The sequence below is a fragment of the Myotis nattereri genome (assembly GCF_964212035.1).
Source record: "Myotis nattereri genome assembly, chromosome: X".
Taxonomy (NCBI): Eukaryota; Metazoa; Chordata; class Mammalia; order Chiroptera; family Vespertilionidae; genus Myotis; species Myotis nattereri.
In genome coordinates this window covers 101,287,672-101,312,296 of record NC_138078.1, presented here as the reverse complement: position 1 = coordinate 101,312,296, position 24,625 = coordinate 101,287,672, and the positions used below count along the sequence as shown (strand labels likewise).

General features: G+C 39.1%; 1 protein-coding gene across 1 annotated transcript in view; it reads left to right on the top strand.

Annotated features, from left to right (window-relative positions):
- Positions 1-24,625, top strand: part of CHRDL1 (chordin like 1) — a gene marked incomplete at its 5' end in the record, with an annotated part of 199,668 nt that overhangs the window by 158,130 nt on the left and 16,913 nt on the right. The window contains 2 exons of the mRNA XM_081115370.1: positions 13,200-13,267; positions 23,152-23,320. Of these exons, the coding sequence (XP_080971496.1) occupies positions 13,200-13,267; positions 23,152-23,320 (237 nt within the window). The remainder of the gene's footprint in view (positions 1-13,199; positions 13,268-23,151; positions 23,321-24,625) is intronic.

Below are 24,625 nucleotides of genomic sequence, written 5' to 3'. Positions count from 1 at the left end.
TAATGCAAATAAACCTATTTTTCTTGTTCTCCGAAAGTGAAATATTTCCTGTTGCGCACACCAAACAAGTCAGTGCAAGACTAATGATGTGGCAATTGGCTGCTAAAATATTCGCTGCTAGTATTAGTGGAGAGAAATGGTGCACCTGTGCGTAAGGCGCGTAAGGGAAATGAATGCAACACGATTATAGTAATCAGTCATTAGCAAACATTGTAGTTCATTATTAATAATTACATATAACAGGATATTGTAAAAATTAATTTACAAAATATATTTTTTTATTATTTTTATTTTTTTATTGATTAAGTTATTACATATGTATCCTTATCCCCATCTTACCCCCTATCCCCTCACTCATGCCCTCATCCACCTGTTGTCTGTGTCCATTGGTTAGGCCTATATGCTTGCATATAAGTCCTTTGGTTGATCTCTCCCTCTTATCCCTACCCTCCCCTACCTTCCCTCTGAGGTTTGACGGTCTGATCGATGCGTCTCTGTCTCTGGATCTGTTTTTGTTCATCAGTTTATGTTGTTCATTATATTCCATAAATGAGTGAGATCATGTGATATTTATCTTTCTCTGACTGGCTTATTTCACTTAGCATAATGCTCTCTAGTTCCATCAATGCTGTTATAAATGGTAAGAACTCCTTTTTTTACTGCAGCGTAGTATTCCATTGTGTAGATGTATGACAGTTTTTTAATCCACTCATCTGTTGATGGGCACTTAGGCTGTTTCCAAATCTTTGTTATGGTGAATTGTGCTACTATGAACATAGGGGTGCATATGTTCTTTCTGATTGGTGTTTCTAGCTTCTTGGGATATATTCCTAGAAGTGGGATCACGGGGTCAAATGGGAGTTCCATTTTTAGGTTTTTGAGGAAACTCCATACTGTTCTCCACAGCGGCTGCACCAGTCTGCATTCCCACCAGCTGTGCACAAGGGTTTCTTTTTCTGCAAATCCTCGCCAGCACTTGTCGTTTGTTGATTTCTTGATGATAGCCATTCTGACAGGTGTGAGATGGTATCTCATTGTCATTTTGATTTGCATCTCTCGGATGATTAGTGACTTTGAGCATGTTTTCATATGTCTTTTGGCCTTTCTTCTGTCCTTCGAAAAGTACCTATTTAGGTCCGTTGCCCATTTTTTTATTGGGTTTTTTATCTTCCTTTTGTTAAGTTGTATGAGTTCCCTGTAAATGTTGGAGATTAAACCCTTATCAGTGATAACATTTGTAAATATGTTCTCCCATGCAGTGGGCTTTCTTGTTGTTTTGTTGATGGTTTCCTTTGCTGTGCAAAAGCTTTTTATTTTGATGTAGTCCCATTTGTTTATTTTCTTTTTAGTTTCCAATGCCGTTGGAGTATTGGTGCAGAAATTGCTTTGGCATATTTCTGAGATTTTGCTGTCTGTGGATTCCTCTAGTATGTTTATTAAAACATTTCTTACATACCGTTATATTGGCTGGGCTGCAAAAATATTCATTGTGGGCCACATGCAACCTGTGGGCAGCAAGTTTGACATGCTTGACCTAGAGCAGTGGTTCTCAACTTTCCTAATGCCTCGACCCTTTAATATAGTTCCTCATGTTGTGGTGACTCCCAACCATAAAATTATTTTCATTGCTACTTCATAACTGTAATTTTGCTACTGTAATGAATCTTAATCTAAATATCTGATATACAGGATGTATTTTCATTGTTACAAATTGAACATAATTAAAGTATAGTGATTAATCACAAAAACAATATGTAATTATATATGTGTTTTCCAATGGTTTTAGGCGACCCCTATGAAAGGGTCTTTTGACCCCCAAAGCGGTTGCGACCCACAGGTTGAGAACCGCTGATTATTCTAATTGAAATAAGTCTCCAGCTTGTTTCTAAAGGCCCTCTGTAAAACAATCTGACACTTCCTTCATCTACTCCTCATTCTCAGGTCTCTGACACAACACACACATCTTTTCCTCTAGGCTGCTGATTCTCTTTGTACCATAATATTGTAAGTTCCTTCCACCTTCACTCCTGTTATGTGCCTGTCTTAACTCTTACTCCCACAAGCTTGAACAAGCTTCTCTCTTCTCTTTTCCAATTAGGATCCTACCCACTTTCAAAGGGCATAGGTGAAGTCACACCTCTTCTAAACAGTCTTGCCTGATTAGTCTAGTCCTCATTGGTCTCCTTCTTTGTCTACTTTGGGTGCTTAGTCTGGTTAGTAGCATTTTAAAATATCTTTCGTATTGTTCATTGTTTTATGGGACTTGGCTTCTCAACTGGGAACCTTTATAAGGAAAGGAGTGTCTTCGTTTTCCTCTGTTTCCCCTTATGGTATTAAGCATATCTTTTGTAGTGCATTTATCAAAACAGAGCCACAGTTATAAAACCTCTTGACAGTGCTACAAGTACAGTCCTGGTTTGGGAAGAAGGAGAAATGGCTGAACTTACAACTTACTCAATGCAACCTAATTTATCCAACACATGTTTAATGAACACATTGAATCTATTTTATGAAATTGAGATATTATGCTAACTCCTTCAAGGTAACCTAAACTAGAATCAATTATTTAAAATCAATTTGTCAGTGTTCACAACAATTGCCATTTTACCTAAGATCCATGATTTATCGTTTAAAAAGCAGAAAAGTGCCCTGGCTGGTTTGGATCAGTGGATAGAGTGTTGGCCTGTGGACTGAAGGGTCCTGGGTTTGATTCTGGTCAAGAACACATGCTCAGGTTGCAGGCTAGATCCCCAGTAGGGGTGTGTAGGAAGCAGCTGATCAAGGATTCTCTCTCATCATTGATGTTTCTACCTCTCTCTCCCTCTTCCTTCCTCTCTGAAATCAATAAAAATATATATATTTTAAAAAGCAGCAAAGTTATACATCAGATGCCATCTTGACTGGGACCCAGAGATCTTGATGGAAATGGTCTATGAGATATTTCCTCTTTTTACATCATAAAAAAATCTACCAAGGTTTTCAAATATTTTCAAAATCAAAGGAAACTGAAGAAAATAACAGCAACTTCAAATATATATATCCTCACATATCAATCTAGAGTTGTTTTTGTTCTTGCTCACATTTTCTGCAGAAACACTATTATTGCCTGGTCATAATGATAGGAAGAAAACACTTAAAAAATTACTTTAAAAATTGACTTAATTTTTGAGGTAGTATGCTTTCAGCTAAACTTCAAAATGTATTGAAACACTGTGATCTTTTCATAGCTACTAAAGAGTCTGACAACCAATGGTAACCCCTTTTCAAAAGTGAATCATTCATGTTAATGAAAATGGGAGCATCTGAGAGATTCCATCCTTACCTACTTCTCCTAGTCAGATTGTTTTTGTTCTCTCTCCATCCCTTGCATTCAGAATTCAGCTTCACATGCTTGATAACTTTCCCAGGACTCCCACCCCTCTAAATTCATCATGTTCCTTCTTGTCATGTCTCTTATGTCTAGAATGTTTCTTCTTCGACAGAGATCCTTTCAGACAGTACATGAGACAGCACTGACTTTTATGCTGAGCTTAACAAATTAATAGCAATGGCTCCTAATTAGCCATCTGGGATATCCTGTCAAGGTCAATAATGCCCCATCTTATTATGGGGTTGGAGGGTTTTTTATGTGTATCTGAGTCTGGTTCTACATTAAAAATAAGGAATTATCAGTGGAGCATTTCAGAGCAATTATTTCTTCACGGGTGGTTAAAGCCACTCTTCCTTTAGCTTTGTCCTTCTAACTACTTCAAGGGATGCCATGATTGCGCAGAAACACACCACTGGATATGCACATTATTCTCATTATAATAGTCTTCATGAGCATAGACCCCCAACATTTATAAAAATTAATCTGATTTGTTGACTGATAGTATAAACAGAGGAAAAAGAAACATGAGAAAGAGGACCTATGTCAGGCAGAAGAATCACATTTGAATTTTACCTACACTACAACTGTAAGAACTTACCCATTCCTGGTGTCGATAGTGCAGGCAAAGTGGGAAGTTGGTACAATTATTCAGTCAATTCAATCAAGTTGCTGGAATGACTATATCTATTTTTTCTTTAGCTATTAAAACCAGACCTAGGTCCCCTACTCCCACCAAATAGTCCAGTCTTCTTTGTACAGGGCCAATAAGCCAAAGTGGTGTTTATGGAAACAAGAAGGACCTTTAACTGACTGAATTTCATTCCCAAGTTGACCAGACAGTAAACACCAGTAGATTATTGAGTTTCCCTTCTCTATCCTGCTTGTTCTTTCCCGTTAATGGATGTGATAGCACAGGACTCTACCTTATTTGGGTACTTGGATTTTTACCACTCCATTTTATGACTATGTAAATTGTACTGCCTCCCAATGAAACAGATATCTGTCCTCTTAAGGCTCAGTTTAAGCCAAGAGAGAAAAGGATTTTAATTAAAATGTAAACTTCTTTTCTAAAAGGATGAAAATAAGAAGAGTACTAGCATAATTATGAGAGAATCTAAGGCAGTTTTGAAGTATGAGCTGAAGGAATCTCTGCAAACATTTTTTGTATCTTCAGGACCCTGACTTCTGATGATTTAGAAATGAAATGACTCCCTTTCTATATGGAGGCATACATTTTCTCTTTTTACTAGGCTTTGTTTGTTTAATCTAGACCCTTTCCTTTGTTATATACCTAGCCCTCTTGAGGGAGTCCTTTAAGTTGGGTTTTCCCCATATGCAAGCTACTCTTGTAGAGGAGGAAGAAGTTGAGAGAAAAGATTGAAAGAAGAGGGAGACGTAATAATGGCTAACACTTACATGACACTCACCATGTGCCAGGCACTCTTGTAATCTTTTTGCTTATACTAATTAATTTCATAACACTATGGGGTTGGTATTATTGTCTCCATTTTAGAAATAAGGAAACTGAGGCACAATGAAGTTAATTCACTTTTCCAAAGTGACAGAGGGAAGAAGGGGAAAGAGTCACAATTTGGTCACAGGCAGTCTGGCTCTGGGCTATTCTCTTAGCCATTACACTATACTGCCTCTCAGCTTGGGGATGTAAAAGAACTTTGGGAATTCTGTTAACTGAGAGGCTACTGGGAGGAACAGTTTGTGATGACTCTGCTCCCAGGGGTCAGATATGGTACCCTTCCAGCTCTTCTCTTTGGGACTACCATGGGATGCAAATACCCCATTTCTAACTATAAACTTGGATCTATTTAGTCACATATCCATCGAAAGAGCAGCATGGGTCATGAGCACAATCTAGTTAATAGTTTCTTTATCCCCTCTCCCCTGCTCTTTTCCTGCAAACACATATACTCTCACAATGCATTTTTAAGTACATATTTCTAATTTTTTGGATACATGCTTTTGTACTCTTTTTTAAATTTGGCTTGCTACTGTTGGCAGGAACTTCTCCCCTGTCTGTGTTTTAGTATTTCTCAAGCAGATATTATGTTAAAAATACTAAGACAGCCCAAACAAAAACTAAATGTCCACTGGAGGACTTCTTGCAATACCTCATTATTGTAGCTCAAATGTCTACCAATGGAGAATCCTTATACCAGTGTTTTTTAGAGCTTTCTTTGGATTTCACCACACTTGTCTCCCTTTCAACAGAATTTGTAGAATTAGATGTTTCACAGAGCTCCCCTCCAGAGAGCTTTTAATTTCCTCTTTAATCTCCAGCTTGGGTACTGAGTACTAGCTATAACATGGCCCACCACAGAACCTGGTGGAGATTTTGTGATCAGTGTCTTCTTCTGTGCTCTATCTCTCAATTTCCCTCAAAAGCCTCAATTTCCCTTTAACCATTTGCCCTGATTCTGCTGATTTCAAAGTGTTTCTCTAAAAATACAGAGATCATTTTACCTTGTCACAGAGATCACCTCCCCATCTCTGGGATTCATTTAATTTCTATTTGCTTTATGATTAGTGTGACCATATAATTTATCATCCAAACCAAGACACTTCTGAAAGTGGGAGAGTCAATCCTAATAATTATGCCTGTCAAAAAAACAGGCATAAGACTAAGTTCTCCCAAATACATTGGGATCTATGGGTGGCACCCTGTTAACGATGTTGTGTGTGGTTCAGAAGAGGCCACATGCCAGCATAGTTTTTCTGTCTGAAGATTATCTTCATAAGTATCTCATAATCTCATTGCCTTTTTTAAAAATTTTGTTTTATTGCTTAAAGTATTACAAAGAGTATTACATATGTCTCCTTTTTTTCCCCTCCCCTTGACCTTCCCTCGGCCTCCCCTATCCTCCAGTGTCTTGTGTCCATTGGTTATGCTTATATGCGTGCATACAAGTCCTTCGGTTGATCTCTTACCCCCCGCAACCCTTCCCGGCCTTCCCACTGTAGTTTGACAGTCTGTTCGATGTTGCTCTGCCTCTGTATCTATTTTTGTTCATCAGTTTATAATGGTCTTAATTATCCAAAAATGAGTGATATCATGTGGTATTTTTCTTTCATTGACTGGCTTATTTCACTTAGCATAATGTTCATTGTCTTTTTGAGAGGACAGGGTTTACTTCTGTGACCTGCTCAAGCCACCCAAAGATTAATAGAAGCAATGGGAATTAATAATCTTAATTTTAGTCTAGCTCCTGACCGTTTTCAAATACTTGTTCTCCCATTACCAGAAAGCCAAGCCATTCCAGCTCCATAGGGTACCACCCAGAGTATAATTGAGGTTTAAATAAACAACATATGTGGCTTTTAAGGTTAAATGAATATTGTTTGACATACAGTACAGGAAAGTTGTTTTTCATTTTGGTTTAAAAATTGGTTAAAATTACATCGTGTTGCTTCTTGGAATTAACTAAAATTCATCTGTCTACATTAGAATCATTGTGTGTTTTTTTAAACTTTGGCTGAAAAAAAGAGAATCTCTCTCACTCTAGATAATTTATCCAGTGAATCAGGAAAAATAATGCAATGGAACAGGTTTTTTAGGCAATCATTGACTACTTTTTTTCTTTTATATATTTGTCTCTTAAATATATAATAGGTATAAACATTGAAGATTCTAAATGGACAAATTTATTTTCAGCTGTCCAACAGAACCTGCCCAGATCTAGAGAACCACTTACAGTTGCACAAAATGTGAACATCTAAGAAGATAATTTCATTTTAACTATGGTTCATATTAAATAGAACAACTAAACTGTTGAAACCTTTAGCAGCTACTTATAGAACATTCCAGCTTAAAGAATGAAATTTTGATGACTTTAAAAGCTCAAAGGCAACAAACGTACTAGAAGTTCCTACTTGAAAAAATATATATATATATATATATAGAAGTAATGGCTCCAGTCATTTTTAACAAAGTGAAATTTTCCAATTTAGGTACACATACCTGTCTGCAAAAACTTAAGTTATTGTGACGCATTCATCTGAACTTGTGTTACAGGGTACTAATAGTTGATTCCTATGCCTGATACCTACTTGCCTCATTGTTTTGCCATGTTACCTCATTTAACAGAGACTGTATGCTTCTATATTGCTTTGAGATTCTGACTGATTATAAGTATGGTGGACCTGGACAGTATTATGCTAAGTGAAATAAGCCATTTAGAGAAAGACAAATATCACATGATCTCACTTATATTTGGAACCTAATGAACAAAATAAACTCATGAACAAAATAGGTCCAGAAGTATAGATTCATGGAATAGAATAGCAGATCTCATTTGGGGATGGGAGAGGGGCAGGAAGAGATTAACCAAAGAAGATATATGCATATATGCATAACCCTGGACACAGTCAATAGTATGGGGAAAGCTTGGGGTGGGGCAAGTGTTGGGTGGAGGGGGGCAAAAAGGGAGAAAATAGGAGGCATCTGTAATACTGTCAATAATAAAAAATAAGTAAAAGATCTGTAAAAGACTATTTAAAAGCCCCTTAAGAATGTAGGGTCTAAATGGAGTAAACCGAACTTCTTAGAAGGCCATGCTGAGTAAATATTTCATGTCAATATCAATAATTAAATCTACATTTTTAAAAGGGCATTTGATGAGGAGAGCTTTTGATCATTTTTCTTTTGTAATTTGTTCTCCTTTGGATATTTAGATTAGTCTTGAAATCATATCTTATGGCTTTTACATATTGCTTTGACATTTGCCAGTGAACTTTGTATGGTTTTAAGTCTTCTCTCTAGACCCATATTTTTGTTTTGCCCAGAACATAGCTTAGACTCCCAGCGGTTCTCAACCTGTGGGTCGCGACCATCGGAAAACACATATAGCATATCAGATAATTACATTACAATTCATAACAGTAGCAAAATTACAGTTATGAAGTAGCAACAAAAATAATTTTATGGTTGGGGGGTCACCACAACATGAGGAACTGTATTAAAGGGTCGCGGCATTAGGAAGGTTGAGAACCTCTTATTAAACCTTAGAGCCACCACTGCCAGCTACAACAGAACAAGTATATCCATAATCACCCCCCCTCAGTCACTGACAAAGGCAGTGCCATTTCCCAGCTTTCCAGATTTGCAACCCTAGAATTATTTTATACTCTTTTCTCCTCCATTAACAAATCTTCCCCTGGGTATTTTAATTTTCTTTTAAACTGTAGCAGTGTGTTGTGGGAATGCAGACTGGTGCAGCCACTATGGAAGACAGTATGGAGTTTCCTCAAAAAACTAAAATGGAACTCCCATTTGACCCCGTGATCCCACTTCTAGGAATATATCCCAAGAAAACAGAAACACCAATCAGAAAGGATATATGCACCCCTATGTTCATAGTAGCACAATTCACCATAGCTAAGATCTGGAAACAGCCTAAGTGCCCATCAGTAAATGAATGGATTAGAAAACAATGGTACATCTACATGATGGAATACTATGCTGCTGTAAAAAAAGAAGGAATTCTTACCATTTGCAACAGCATGGATGGAACTGGAGAGCATTTTGCTAAGTGAAATAAGCCAGTTAGTGAAGGAAAAGTACCACATGATCTCATTCATTTATGGATAATAAAGACCATTATAAATTTATGAACAAAAATAGATACAGAGGCAGAGCAGCCTCGAACAGACTGTCAAACTACAGCGGGAAGGCTGGGGAGGGTTGGGGGGCAGGAGGGGAGGGTAAGAGATCAACCGAAGGACTTGTATGCATGCATATAAGCATAACCAATGGACATAAGACACTGGGGGGTAAGGGAGGCCAGGGGATTGTCAAGGGAGGGAAAAAAAGGAGACATATGTAATACTCTTTGTAATACTTTAAGCAATAAAAAGTAAAAAGTAAAAAATAAACTGTAGCAGTGTGATTTACCCCTTCTTTTCCATTATTTTATAGATTCTCATGACCTATCACATATTGTTAAAACAACCTCTTGGTTGGCCTCCCAATTCCAGTAGCTTCTTAACTAGTCAGTGCTCAGTGCCAGGATACACTTCCACCAATACCTTTTTTAACCATAAGAACCTTTGCATAAAAATTGGTGACAGGACCAAATGTTAGGGGCAATCAGGTCGGCATGCAGCCTCTTTTTTGAAGTTCATGCAGCAATGATTGACCACCGATATTTACCTTAACAACCTCTCCTTCTCCCTTCCTCTCTCCTTCTCTCCTTCTTCTTTCATCCTCTTTCTCCCCTTTTCTCTTTCCACCAGCCCCATTTCTCTGGTTTCACATTACAAGTTTCTATTCAAGCCACACTTTGCTTGCCATCACCAGTGTCTGACTTGCTATTTCAAAGCTCTGGTCCTTTACAAATGCCATTTCTTTAGGTTAAGATAACCTCAGCCCACATCATTGACTTAAAAATTCTTTAGGGAAACTATTTTTAAAATTTTATTTTATTGTTTAAAGTATTACAAATAGTAATATTTATATCTCCTTTGCTTTCTTTGATTGCATCTGACTGCTCACTTCACCCATTCAATATTTCCTAAGCACATACATTCCATTTGTATATACAGTTGTTACTCTGTGTGTATGTTTTAGGTTATTTCCTCTATTGATTTCCTGTCACTTCCAAACAGATTTCAAATATATTGAGGGCAAGGCCCAGCCTTATTTCTCTCCTCCTTCTGCCTTATTATGAGGCTCTCCACCCAGGAAGCTTTCAATGCATATGAACTGACTTTTGGGCATTATTTTCTAGACATAAACAAAGGTGAAATCATCATCACTGTTACAGGGTCAGTCGAGGTTTCCACATAGTTTGCATGTAGACTTTGTCTACCATCTTTACTCAGATATGGAATAATAAGAATGAGGTGAGTATACTATTGGTGAAGCACTTAATTCTGTATTTGTAACTGCAGTTCAATTCAGTACATAAATAGTATGTGATGGGTACCCAGGAAAATGTTAAGTGTCCAGCCCAGTTACTCTCAAATTCTTGAATGCATCATAATCCTCAGATGGGCTTGTCAAAACCCAGATCACTGACCCCCCCCACCCCGCCCGTACTGCAGAGTTTCTAACTTTGTAGTTCTGGGCTGGGTTCCACAATTTTGCATCTCTAACAAATACCCAGGTAATGCTGGTGCTGCTGGTTCAGATACCACTCTTGGAGAACTAGTGATCTAGGCAGTACAGAGTGGGGTCTAAGATATGGTCTCTGGTTTCAAGGGATTTACAGTCTTTTCAGGGTGGTAAGCCAGGTGCAGGAAACATTTTACAGCAGAAAATATAAAACTAGAGGCCCAGTGCACGAAATTTGTGCATGGGGTGGAGGGTCCCCTCAGCCCAGCCTGCACCCTCTCCAATCCTGGACCCCATGGGGATCAGGCCTAAACTGGCAGTTGGACATCCCTCTTACAATCCTGGACCACTGGCTTCTAATTGCTCACCTGCCTGCCTGCCTGGTCGCCCCTAACTGCCTCCCCCGCCACTGGCCTGGTCACCCTCAATTGTCCCCCTCTGCTGGCCTGGTCACCCCTAATTGCCACCCCTGCTGGCCTGGTTGTCCCTCATGGCCCCCCTGCTGGCCTGGTTGCCCCACTCAGCCTGCTGTTCAGTCATTTGGTAGTCCCTCACTAACCCCACTGCTGGCCTAGTCATAAGCAGCCACCTTGTGAGGACATGAGGGTTAATTTTCATATTACCTCTTTATTATATAGGATATTTTAGTATTATTCATTCATTAAATATTGAATGAGTACTAACTATGTGCCCAGCACTGTTCTAGGTACTGGGGTTACATCAGTGAACATAATAAATCAAAATCCTTGTTCTCATTTGAAGCCTAAGCTCATAGGATAATCCTAATGGGAGAAAGCAGACAATAAATAAAATACATGAAATGTAAGATAATTTAAGTGCTAAGAACAAAAAGCTAGGGAATAAGAAATATCAGAAGGGTTTGAAATTTTAGGTGTACAGAGAAGGCCTTCCAATTCCATTATTTGACAGGTATTTATTGAGTGAACACTATGTGTCAGGCATTGCTATAGATGGTGTTGATATAGCCATAAATAACATAATTAATAAGCCCTGCCCATATTTAAGGAACAGACTTATTTGAGAGCTGGAAAATTTTGGGTTTTAGTGTTAACTATCACAAACTCATTATGTGACTGTGAATGGCTGATGCTCCTCCTCTCTGAGCATTGGTTTCTTCATCTGTTAAATGGAGCAGTTGGACAAAGTTATGCTTGAACTCCTAATCATCTCTCAGGCTATAAGATACTAAGTGCTTTAGGCAATTGGAAATATGTAAGAGTGCTTGAAGAAGACTTCGTAGAGGAAGAAAAACTTAATGGTTTCCATAGGCATAGGGGAGCAATAGGGTTTGTGAGGTGGGAAGAAAATTTCAGAAGAAGAATAACATGAGCAAAAGCATAGAAGTAAGAATGGGAGCTACATGTTTAACAAAAAGCAAGGAGGTCGAAGGGTAGCTGAGATAGTTGGGTGGGAGGTGAGTGCTCAATAAAGATGAGGTCCTGGCTAATTATAGAGCATCTTGAATGGGAACCCACTGAGAGTTTTGATCTGGAAATGTTACAATTATATAGTCAAAGTGGGTGTTTCAAGAAGATTAGAATAGCCACCAGTTAAATGTTCAAAATTCATAATTGTTTTTCCATAAGATGATCTCTGAATCATGAAGAGTTAAAGTCATAATTTGTTATGTCACTGACTGATTATACTATTGCTATCAAATTAATTTTAAGGTCCTTTTCAAGCCCTAAAAGCCAATAATATTATATAATTTTCCCTCAAGAGTGCTACCATATGCTTAAACCAGACACATATTACTATTTAGGCTTCGTACTTGAAAGTTTAAGAGATGAATTGAAATAGAAAATTCTTAATGTTTATATTCTTTTGCATTTTTTGTTATCCCATGAAATATATGGTTGATTTGTTATTGGGTTTGTCCTCAAACAGATATATAGATAGATAAATATGTATGTATTAATCTACACACACACACACACACACACACACACACACACACAAATAGCACTCACTGAGTGGTGCAAACATCTCTAAGACCAAGCTTCTTCCATCTGCCTTCTTGGTCAATATTACACAGGTAATATTCTTGGGAATTGTCTTCTAGTTTTTGATCTTTAATCAGCTGAGGAATATCCATATCTGTCGTATGTTTGTTGCTTTCCAGGCTGAAAGTAAAATCTTATTCCTAGAGGCAGTTACTCTGGAAGACAGCAGTAATGGGGTTAGCTGTACAAAGAGTTGATATAGAGACGTAGAGAAAGGTGTATCAGGCAAAAACAAAAAAGTAGAAAAGGATATCTTGGATATTGGTTATGTAAACATTTCAACCTTACCTTAACTTTCAGATCATATCATAACTTCTCAGAGATACAATGGTGAATTTAACAAATCATGACAGACCAAATACTCAAAGCTCTCATTTATTAAGGGTAGTTTAAACACAAGTTAAATGTGACCTGCAAAATACTTAACTGTCACTGGAATAAGGTAAGCAAAAGTGACAATGATGATTATATTAAAATGGAAAGGGATTATTTTCCCTTTTACCTTGAAAATTCTGAGTAATAGTGCTTCATGGTCTGTTTTGCAAAGTGGTAACTTTCTTCAGAGTTATTTTGACAAATGAGGCACACCCAGAAATTTTTTAATGTTGTTTTTTGAAGAATAGCTAAAAAGTCTAGAGAATTTTGGGATTGTAGAACCAAAAATGTTACTGGGTCACAAGGGTGATATTTTTCCCTTCTATGTATGCATGATTATTTTTTATTTCTTTTTAATAAACAGGGGAAGGAGAATTGTCGTGGGAACATTCTGATGGTGATATCTTCAGGCAACCTGCCAACAGAGAAGCAGTAAGTGTGAATAGCTCAAATAATTCAACACTTCACAGCATCAGGTCAATCTTTCCTCTCCCCATGGCTACTCTCCCAGCAACTCCATAAAAGGGCCTATGTCTAAAACCATTTTTCTTCCCTTGCCTGAAAAATTTAAATGGCATCATCACCAACCTAAAACCATTTAAGTACCCTGTGTAATTGGTAACCAGGGCCAGGACATGAATGCAAAGAAATCGTAGCCCCAGACATTGGAAAGCCTTCATCTAGAGTAGAACTTGGTTCCCTTTCAGGATGACTTGCCAAATATTTGTCTTCTGTAAGGAGGGCAGGTCACTGCTCCTATCCTCAACAGTGAGGACATTCTGTGGATTGTAAAATAGGCCAGCCCATCCTATTGGCAGAGGTACTTTGGAAATGTCCAAACAAACCCTCCCCTAAGCCTTAAGTTCTCACTCATACCCATGGAAGAGAGGAAAGGTAACAGGCTAGATTTTCCCTTCTCATTCTAAAACATCTTCTCATTTCCATTCTTGGTATTAATCTCAGAATAAGCTTTATGAGTAGGCATCTCTCTACATATAGTAATAGCATCTCTTGTTGCTTTGTACGGTTAGGTAATTAACAAAATAGAATCTCTATCTAAAAATATATATGTTTAAGTATAGCAACACTTCAAACTTTTTAAAATCATAAAAGAATTTGTTCCAGTTCAACGAATTTATTTTGAAGGTCTTATAAATGTGTACAAAATGTGCAGAGGCATTCAATGCACATATATGGGTGTTTATCACACCCTGGTACAAACAAAAGTGTACAGGGGTATTCAATGCAGCATTATTTTCATAAGAGCAAAACAGAGACAACCTAAGTGTCTATTAATGAAGGCATGGTCAAACAACTTATCTATGGGATCCTGTGCAGGTGTTAATAATAATGTAATACATAGAAATGTAGTAAAGTGGAAGCATGTCAAAAATATATTATGGAAACAAAAGTAAATGCAGGATACAATTTACACTATCATATGCTTATATAAAAATTATGTGTGTTCATGTATGTAAAAGTATATGAAAACATTTGGAAGGTCACAAACCAACAGGTTAGAGTGGTAATCTCAGAGGGGTTGGACTTGGGCAGGAGGATAGGTCAACTTTGACTTTTCACTTTATATCTTTTGTATTATTTGATGTTTTGCAATGAGTATGAATTAGCTTTTTAATAAGTAACATTTAAAGGATTTTCTAAAACCCTAGGAATTAGTTTTCAACATGCATTGGATACAAGGCAAGAGTCTAGGGAATGATAGGGCAGACCAATAGTGAAGGTGTGAGATGTTAGTAGGAGACATAATAAAATGACCAATACAAACATAACAGTGCCGCTTAGGCCATGCTTCCCAGTTGTCACATGTGCCCTTTCTGACTTACATGCCCCCAGCTTGCCAACACCCTCAGCTTCCATTTTCTGTGTTGTGAATTTTCTCTTTTTCTCAGCCCCAAGTTTTGGTTGTTGTAGGAAGTTGAGAGTGGCTAAATTAGTGGCTGTCAACCAGATGCCATTCTAAACCAAATTTAGGTTTCTGTCACCTTGAGCTGTGTGCCTTAATCTGGGTGCCTTAGCTCAGAGCCATTACTAATAAGGCCATTAATTAGCCTTTCTTCTTGACTTCTTATGCTGTCCTCAACTCAATCCTTTGCCTTTCAGCCTTGTTGTTCTTCCTAGACTACTGGTGATAGGCCTAGACTTAATCCAGTACTTTCTGTAGCAAAAGAGGTCAGGTACAGTATGCAGCGCCTTGAAATAGTTATTCACTTTCAAAGGAGTTCAAGACTTAACTCTAGAAACATACATTTGGGCCTGGTAGACCAAAATGTCCAGGTACTTCCATTTTATTATAAATAAACTAGAGTCCCAGTGCATGGATTTGTACACCAGTGGGGTCCCTCAGCCTGGCCTATGCCCTCTCGCAATCTGGGACCCCTCGGGGGATTTCAGACTGCCAGTTTTGGCCTGCAGGCTGCAGGGGTCAGGCTGAAACTGGCAGTCCGACATCCCCCGAGGGATGTAGTAGTGCGTGAAGTGGCAGGCAGCCGGGGAGGAGCCTGAGCCCAGGTCGAGCGCCTTGCCACTCCCGCTCATCCCAGCCCTGTAGTGGCTGCCTCTGCCACAGCTTGGTAGTGTTGCTGCAGAGGTAGGAGAGGCTGTTGCTGCTGTAGCGCCACCACAGTTGCGCACTCACCAGCCATGAGCCCGGCATCTGGCACCTGGCATCTGGAGCCTGTTGGTCAGCTGAGCAGTACTGCAGCTGTGGGAGCACACTGACCACCAGGGGGCAACTCCTGCGTTGAGTGTTTGCCCCCTGGAGGTCAGTGCACATCATAGTGACTGGTCAGAAGGTCAACCGGTCACTTAGGGTTTAATATATATAGATATTTTCCTTTGTTCTAAAAGATATAGATATTCGTGATGTGATTTGATTAATAAATAGCATCTGTAGTAATGGAAAATTATGTATGTAGCACATAGTAGTCACCCAATAAATACCTGTTAAATCAATGGGAGTGAAAGATGGAGTGAAATGAGAGTGTGTTGGGGCAGAAGAAAACTTTTTTTAAAATCTTCACCTGAGGATATGTTTATTGATTTAGAGAGAGAGGAAGGAGGAGGGAGAGACACAGAAAAACATCGATGTGAGAGAAAAACATTTGGTTGCCTCCTGTACATGCCCCAGTGGAGATGGAACCCACAACCTAGGTATGTGCCCCGACTGGAAATTGAACCCGCAACCTTTTGGTGTTTGGGACACTCCAACCAATTGAGCCACCCAGAAAGGGCCAGAGGGGAACTTTTTATTAATATTAATGCACAGAAATTTGTCCCAAATCAGAGAGAAATTCTTCAAAGTTGTTTGTTCTTTACTAGTCAAAAAATGGAAGGTGGGAGAATCCCTTCTGAATTACCTTTGCAATTTCTACATGAGACGGGGGTCGGGGGTCGGAGGGAGGCAGCCTTAACAACAGTTCTAATTTGTTAGATTTTTAGTAGACTGTCCCATTTAGAGGGGCCCTCAAAACCTCAGTTAAACAGAAACACAGCTGATTAGTTTATTTTGTCGAGTTGGGTAAAAAACATCAGTTTACCAAGTTTTACAAAGTGCACAGGAAAGAGAACCAGTGTTTTAATTAAGACTCCTTTGTAAAAACCTGAAACAGTTTGTGTTTTATTTATGGTTCATAATTTCATTTTAACTGGTCCTAGTACCATGGGGGAAATGTGTGTGTGGTGGGGGGGTGGAGGTAGGTGCAGGGTAGAAAGCCAAAACATGAAAGCAAGCATAATTTTGTTTTGGACAACAGCCAAACTCCAATTTTCCCCCAATATATTACTCATAGATTTACCATTAGAAAAGTGAAAGAGTTTAGGATAGAAACAATATGAAATGTAAAAATCCATGTCTCATTCACATTGTCAGAACAACTGTTTAGGAAGGAAACTGGCCTAAGTGTCTCTCAAACAGGAATAGTCCTAGTTACTAGTGAGAAGAAATATAATGTGTGGATTATAATACTTTTTGAAGGCATTTAAAAAGTAAATGTGCTATTTTGACATAACTCTAGATTCACTTGCAATTGTAAGAGATAATACAGAGAGATTATGTGCCCTTTACCCAGTTTCCCCCAATAGTAACATCTTGCAAAAATCTAGTATAGGATCATAACTATAAAGGCATTTCCCCTTTCTGAACTCTTAGAACTTTTGTGTCTTCACCAGTAAAACCTTATAAAAAATTTGTGATCTATATAATTAATGTATAACCTTCATTATTGTAAATTTAGAGGGAAATGTATCATACCATTATTACAATTATTTTGGACCAGTGAAAATAAAGTTGCTATTAACAAAACAAAAATCGCCCCTATCTATATCTTAGATCTTAGAACAAATAAGGTAGAAATTGCTGGGGAACTGCTACATTGATGGGAATTTTCCAACACCAGGAAAGAACTGTGGTCCTGGACAGGTGGCTCAGTTGGTTGGAGCATCATCCCATACACCAAAAGGCTGTGGGTTCGATTCCCAGTCAGGGCACATACCTTGTGTGGGTTCGATCCCCAGTTGAAACATTTACAGGAGGCAACCAATGGATTTTTCACTCTCACATTGATGTTTCTCTCTCTCCCTTCCTCTCTCTAAACATACCCTCAGGTGATGATTAGAAAAAAAGAAAATAACTGTGCAAGAGCCATGTCAAAAGCCTAATATATCAGTCCATCAAGTCAGTAAATCAAATATTGAGCAGAATACAACAAAACATAGCAAACCTGAAACCAATACAAACTAATATTGAAAGTAAACAGTGGTTGAATTTTTTAAAATTAAAAGTGATTTTGAAAAAAGCATACCTATATGGTCATTTCTACCTAGCTAGTTTTTTTTTAAATTTCTTTATTGATTAAGGTATTACATATGTGTCCTCATCCCCCCATTACCCCGCAACCACCCCACTCATGCCCTCATCCCCCTGTTGTCTGTGTCCATTGGTTAGGCCTATATGCTTGCATACAAGTCCTTTGGTTGATCTCTCTCCCTTACCCCACCCTCCCCTACTTTCCCTCTGAGGTTTGACAGTCTGATCGATGTTTCTCTGTCTCTGGATCTGTTTTTGTTCATCAGTTTATGTTGTTCATTATATTCCATAAATGAGTGAGATCATGTGATATCTATCTTTCTCTGACTGGCTTATTTCACTTAGCATAATGCTCTCCAGTTCCACCCATGCTGTTGCAAATGGTAAAAATTCCTTCTTTTTTACTGCAGCATAGTATTCCATAGTGTAGATGTACCACAGTTTTTTTAATCCACTCATCTGGCTGATGGGCACTTAGGCTGTTTCCAAATCTTAGCTATGGTGAATTGTGCTGCTATGAACATAGGGGTGCATATATCCTTTCTGATTGGTGTTTCTAGCTTCTTGGGATATATTCCTAGAAGTGGGATCACTGGGTCAAATGAGAGTTCCGTTTTTAATTTTTTGAGGAAACTCCATACTGTTCTCCACAGTGGCTGCACCAGTTTGCATTCCCACCAGCAGTGCATGAGGGTTCCTTTTTCTCCGTATCCTTGCCAGCACTTGTCGTTTGTTCATTTGTTGATGATAGCCATTCTGACAGGTATGAGATGGTACCTCATTGTCATTTTGATTTGCTTCTCTCAGGTAATTAGTGACTTTGAGCCTGTTTTCATATGTCTCTTGGCCTTCCTTCTGTCTTCTTTCAAAAAGTATCTATTTAGGTCCATTGCCCATTTTTTGATCGGGTTTTCTATCTTCCTTTTGTTAGGTTGTATGAGTTCCCTGTAAATGTTGGAGATTAAACCCTTATCGGTGATAACATTTGCAAATATGTTCTCCCATGCAGCGGGCTTTCTTGTTGTTTTGTAGATGGTTTCCTTTGCTATGCAAAAGCTTTTATTTTGATGTAGTTCCATTTGTTTATTTTCTCTTTAGTTTCCATTGCCCTAGGAGCAGTATGGGTGAAGAAATTGCTTCGGCATATGTCTGAGAGTTTGCTGCCTATGGATTCCTCTAGTATTTTTATGGTTTCCCATCTTATGTTTAAGTCCTTTATCCATTTTGAGTTTATTTTTGTGTATGGTGTAAGTTGGTGGTCTAGTTTCATTTTTTTTTTTGCATGTATCTGTCCAATTTTCCTAACACCATGTATTGAGGAGGCTGTCTTAACTTCATTGTATGTTCATGCCTCCTTTGTCGAATATTAATTGGGCATAGTGGTTTGGGTCAATTTCTGGATTCTCTATTCTATTCCATTGATCTATATGTCTGTGCCAGTACCAGACTATTTTGAGAACAGTGGCTTTGTTGATATCTGGTATTGAGATCCCACCTACTTTGTTCTTCTTTCCTAACTAGATTTTTAATTTATGCTTTATTGAGGTAACATTGCTAAATAGCATTGTATAAATTTCAGTTGTACAACATTATAATTTGATACTTGTATGCATTATAACATGCTCACCACTAAAAGCCTACTTTCCATCCATTACCATATATTTGACCCCATTTCACCTCCCCCCACTCCCCTTCCCCTATAGTAACCACCATTCTGTTGTCTGTATGACTTTGTTTTTCTTTTCTTTTGTTTTGTTTGTTAATATTTTGTTTTATATTCCACATATAAATGAAATCATTTGGTTTTTGTCCATTTTGGCCTGCTCTTTCAAGCAGCCTAGTCATAGTTGGTTTTCAAGATGTTTCAATTTGGCCCTAACCAGTTTGGCTCAGTGGATAGAGCATTGGCCTGCAGACTGAAGGGTTCCAGGTTCGATTCCAGTCAAGGGCATGTAGCTTGGTTGCGGGCACATCCCCAGTAGGGGGTGTGCAGGAGGCAGCTGATCAATGTTTCTCTCTCATCGATGTTTCTAACTCTCTATCCCTTTCCCTTCCTTTCTGTAAAAAATCAATAAAATGTATTTTTTTAAAAAGATGTTTCAATTTCACTTACAACTCCAAGGCATTAATACTTTTTTCTTCCTTGCTATAAGTTACAAGATTAGGGCAACAACTCTAAGAGAGCCATTACTCTTAAATAAAAATCACATATCACCACCCCCACTCCCAGACTAAAACAAAAGATCTTTTCTGTCAGTGATGCTCAAACATGGCTTCAAATTAGAGTCCAAGGGGTTGAGAAGTACATAAAAATCCTGATGCCTAGGTCTTACCCCCAGACCAATTCCATGGACTCCCTGAGGTGGGACTCAGGCATCAGTAATTTTACAGCTCCCCAGGTGATTCTGTGTGCAGATGAAGTGGAAACCAGTGGTATATGTAGTTGTGAACATTTCTATACTGGAAAGAACTTTTCTTCAGACCAGTTTTTATCAAAATATTTGTGGGACACTGAGCTTGACCAGACATTATCTCTCCCACCTTCTATTCCTCTTTTTCCTCTTCCTCCTCCTGTACTTCTTCCTTTTTCTTTCCCCTCACTCTCACTCACTCCCACTCTCCCGCCAGCTATACTAGTAAAACCTCAACCTTCATTGTCACTTTGAATAAAATCCCTCTACTCCCTGGCCTCAGTTTCTCTGTTTGTAAAACACAAGACTTACATAAGATGAGGTGGTTGAGGCATGGGGTTGACTATTTTCTGAACTTTTGTTTTGTCTTGAATAATTTTTCTACCGTTATCATATGTCTAGGATCTAAGTCCCTGGTACTAAAGAACAGCTTTTCATTTTGTGCTCACCCCCATGAATCAGAGAACTTCTTGTGCTTACAGCTTATCCTGGGTCAGCGACCTTCCCTCTCAAATTCTAGTCCTGTCAACCTCCCTCCTTTTAGCATCAGTAGGACACCCAGAATCAAAAGTCCTCTCTGTGTTCCTTTGGCAAAACGTTGCCAAACTCCAAAAAGGACAGAACAATCTGTAATGGCCTTTCTGAAATGTGATTATGGTAGAAAAAGACGTATGAGCCATTGTGGAGATGAAAAATATTTACACTGAGTATCCTATCTGTGTGAATGATAATAAATGGATACACATTCTTATTTGTGTGCATTTTTACAGGAATGCACCAGGTTGGGCTCTTCTTAGAGGGAATAATGTTCTCTTTCTCTAGCTCCAACCCCTGTTCACTTGCCCCTTCTCCCACGAAAGCCCCCCTCTCCAAAAGAGTGATAATAATTCCCAAAGTTAAATTTGCAACATGTGTGCTTATGGGACATAACTGTATTAAATTTTTTATGGGATGGCAGGATCACAGGACCCATAACTATCTTCTCAAAGTTCCCTGCTATCTCTATCACTACATATAAGGATCTTCCTTTTCAATTGCCTGCAAAAATTTTTAATGGGTCTCTCCTCCTTTATCCCTAATAATTATCTCTAAAACCCTGTTATTTGGCTTTAAGCCTTAGGTTCTATTCTTCATTCATGTCATCCTCTTCCGTCCTCTACCTCAGCTTCTTGGACAGAGGTGGGTAACAGGATAGTGGGCTCATCATGTGTCTTCACCCCTTGCTGAAAGAGCAATGGTTGCATTATTTGCGCTACAAGACTCTAAGCTTTCATTCATTCACTCAAGTTTTTTTATGAGCACCTTCTAGATGCTAGACACTATTTTAGGTATGGAAAATATAGCAGTTAACTAAACAAAGTCATTGCCTCTGTAAAGCTGAATCCTATTACTGGCATGCAGTGTTAATTCGTTATCTATAAAATATATACACTATCTGAGCACTGATCCATGATCTCATGCCATTACCTATGTTTAGTCTCGAGTCTATACACTTATCTGGACTGTACTTGTCTCCAATCTCTTCCTTCTATCCAGTTCACCTTATGCATTTTCAGGATTCAACGCTTGGAAACACAGTTTTAATTATTACTCTGCTTTTAAAAACATCCCTCAAAGGCTCCCATACCATCACCTCTGTTGCTTACCAAACAGAGCCCTCACTCCTTAGCCTGGCATTTAAAGTTCTCCATGATCTAACGCCAGCCCGCTTCTGGGATGTTATCCTTCAACTGTTCCCTTGTATGGACTCTGTGTTCTGTGCTGCACCTTGTCAACTTGGAAACCTCTGCCTGCAATACTCCTCACCAACTCTGCCCAAAAGAAGTATATCCACTCTTCATGACCCAGATCACAAAGCCTCCCCAAAGAAAAGCTCTCTCTCTTATCATAATCTGCACAGTATTTTATACTTGTCCTGTGGCCTCTGCCACATCCTGCCTTGTGTTGCAGGCTTAACTCTTAACCCTAAATGTGAAAGTTTTATGAGCAAGAAGAATACTTTACCCTTTGGGGCTGTTTGCTCCCTCAGGAGTTTGTAGGTGAATGTAGTCCAATCTTCCATAAGAAGAGAGAAAAGCCCTGGCTGGTATGGCTCAGTTGGTTGAAGCATTGTCTCGTACACCAAAAGGTTGCGGGTTCAATTCCTGGTCAAGGCACATACTAAATTTGGATTTATGGGAGGCAACAGATCAATGTTTCCTCTGTCTCTCTCTCTGTCCCTCTCTCTCTCTTTTTCTCTAATATCAATAAGTATGCCTTTGGGTGAGGATGAGAGAGAGAGAGAGAGAGAGAGAGAGAGAGAGAGAGAGACAGGGAGAGAGAGATCTCAGCATGCTGCCAGTGCTGATTTACTTTATGTCCTTATTTTTTTCTTGGTGTGGGTAGATGTGCAGTTTATTTTTATTAAGGATTTAACTTTTTAAAAAATATCTATATATATAAAAGCCTAATATGCTAAGTGTCCGACCGTTTGACCTTTTGACCAGTTGCTATGATGCACAGTGACCACCAGGGGACAGATGCCCCAACCGGTAGGATAGCTGGGGTCCAGCCAATCAGGACTGGGCAAGATGAGCCAGACATGCCCTAGAGCCCTCCTGCAGTCCCTCCCTGGCCCTGACAGTGCACCGGTGGAGTCCCTTGGCCTGGCCTGTGCCCTCTCGCAATCCAAGACTCCTTGGGGGATGTTGGAGAGCTGGGTTCAGCTCAATGCCTGCATACCAGGCTGAGGGACCCCACTGGTACCTGAATCTGTGCACCAGGCCTCTATATTTTTATTGATTTCAGAGAGGATGGGAGAGGGAGTGAGAGATAGAAACATCAAGGATGAGAGAGAATCATTCATCAGCTGCCTCCTGCACACCCCCAGACCCCCACTGAGGATCAAGTCCACAACCCATGTGACCTGCTGGTTCATAGGTCAACACTCAACTTCTGAGCCACAATGGCCAGGCAGATGTGCAGTTTAGATCAGAGCTCATCACTACAAAATGATTAAATTCCCTCTAATGGATGTAAGGCTATTTCTGCCTTTTCATTGGTGGATTTGAGGAACTCAATTTGTCCTTGTCATTTTACAGAGACATTCTTACCACCGCTCTCACTATGACCCTCCACCAAGCCGACAGGCTGGAGGCCTACCCCGCTTTACTGGGGCCAGAAGTCACCGGGGAGCTCTTATGGATTCCCAGCAAGCCTCTGGTACCATTGTGCAGATTGTCATCAATAACAAGCACAAGCATGGACAAGGTAAGGGGCATGTTTGTTTTGTACTACCTCCACATTAGGGCTTCAGCAGCCCTGGTCTTTGGAGGGCTCAAGCTGGGAAAGGGCCTTTGCTCCCATGCATATCATACATTCACATATGGATCATTCACTATCAAGTCTACAAATTGAGTATGGACAAGTAACTCCAGAGGACACAAGATTTCCCTAAATATAGCCCTAAGAGTATAGCTAATATTTTAGATGTATCTGTCATTATTTAGAACAAAAGGCGAGAAAACAAGGAACCTAATGTGGCCTACAGCATTTCTCAGTTGCCCCTAGGGGTTGAATTACATTTGGGAAAGTTCATTGGATCTTTAGCAGAATGAGAGTCTGTTCATTTGTAAGTAGGAGACCCACTATTCAAAGGTAGTAAGTGCCAAATGCTTCTGAAGCTCTTCTCCATACCTTAGAAATAGCAAATCTCTCACCTCAATGCACCCGAGTCTCCTGAGGCTCTTGTGAAAGATACATTTCCCAGGACCCATGCTCAGAAATTCTACCTTATATGAAGAGATTGTCCTTAAAAATGAGTAATCCAGTGAGAAAAATCCAGAAACCTCCTGGCTTAGGACCAGGAGGACTGATCAGATTCACACCAACATGCAGCCCACTCAGCCAGCCAGCCAGCTGGCTACAGCAGGCACCCATACACATCCAAGGCCCATTCCTTCTGCACAGAGTTCTCTGGCCTCCACACCCCCAGTAGCGGGGGTGGGGAGAGGAGAAATTCAAACAATTGACTGCTCCTTACTTTTTTAGGCATTGTGTCAACCAGTTCTTCTGAGCAAGAGCTCAGCTGGTTCCTTTTTATGAAACCATAAACATGTTTTGTTTCCTTTAAAGGAAAAAACAAATCAAAGACAGTTCTCTGAATGGGTTAAAAGTAATAAATTATTAAAACAAATGATTGAATAGCATGGTTTAAAAACAATCTGTTACAAAGAACTCCTACTATAAATCTCAAAAAAACTAGTCAAGCCAGGGCTAGTTGATCACATCTGTTACTAGTTAGATAAAAATTTCAGATTTCAGATAAAAAAATTAAATTGCTTTTGAAACTAAGAAGCTTAAAAGAAAAACCTGCAAAATAAAACTCAATTAAAAATGGTGATATATTAGAAGAATTGGAAATATTTATTATTGATCAGGGTTTGGTTTGAAATTTATTATTTTTAAATCCTAAGGAATTTTGATATGAATTTCTGAAATGAGGAGGAGTTAGGTAAAGATGCGGTTTGATTCTTAACACTGAATTGCCTCCGGTAGATTCCATTTGCTCTGAAA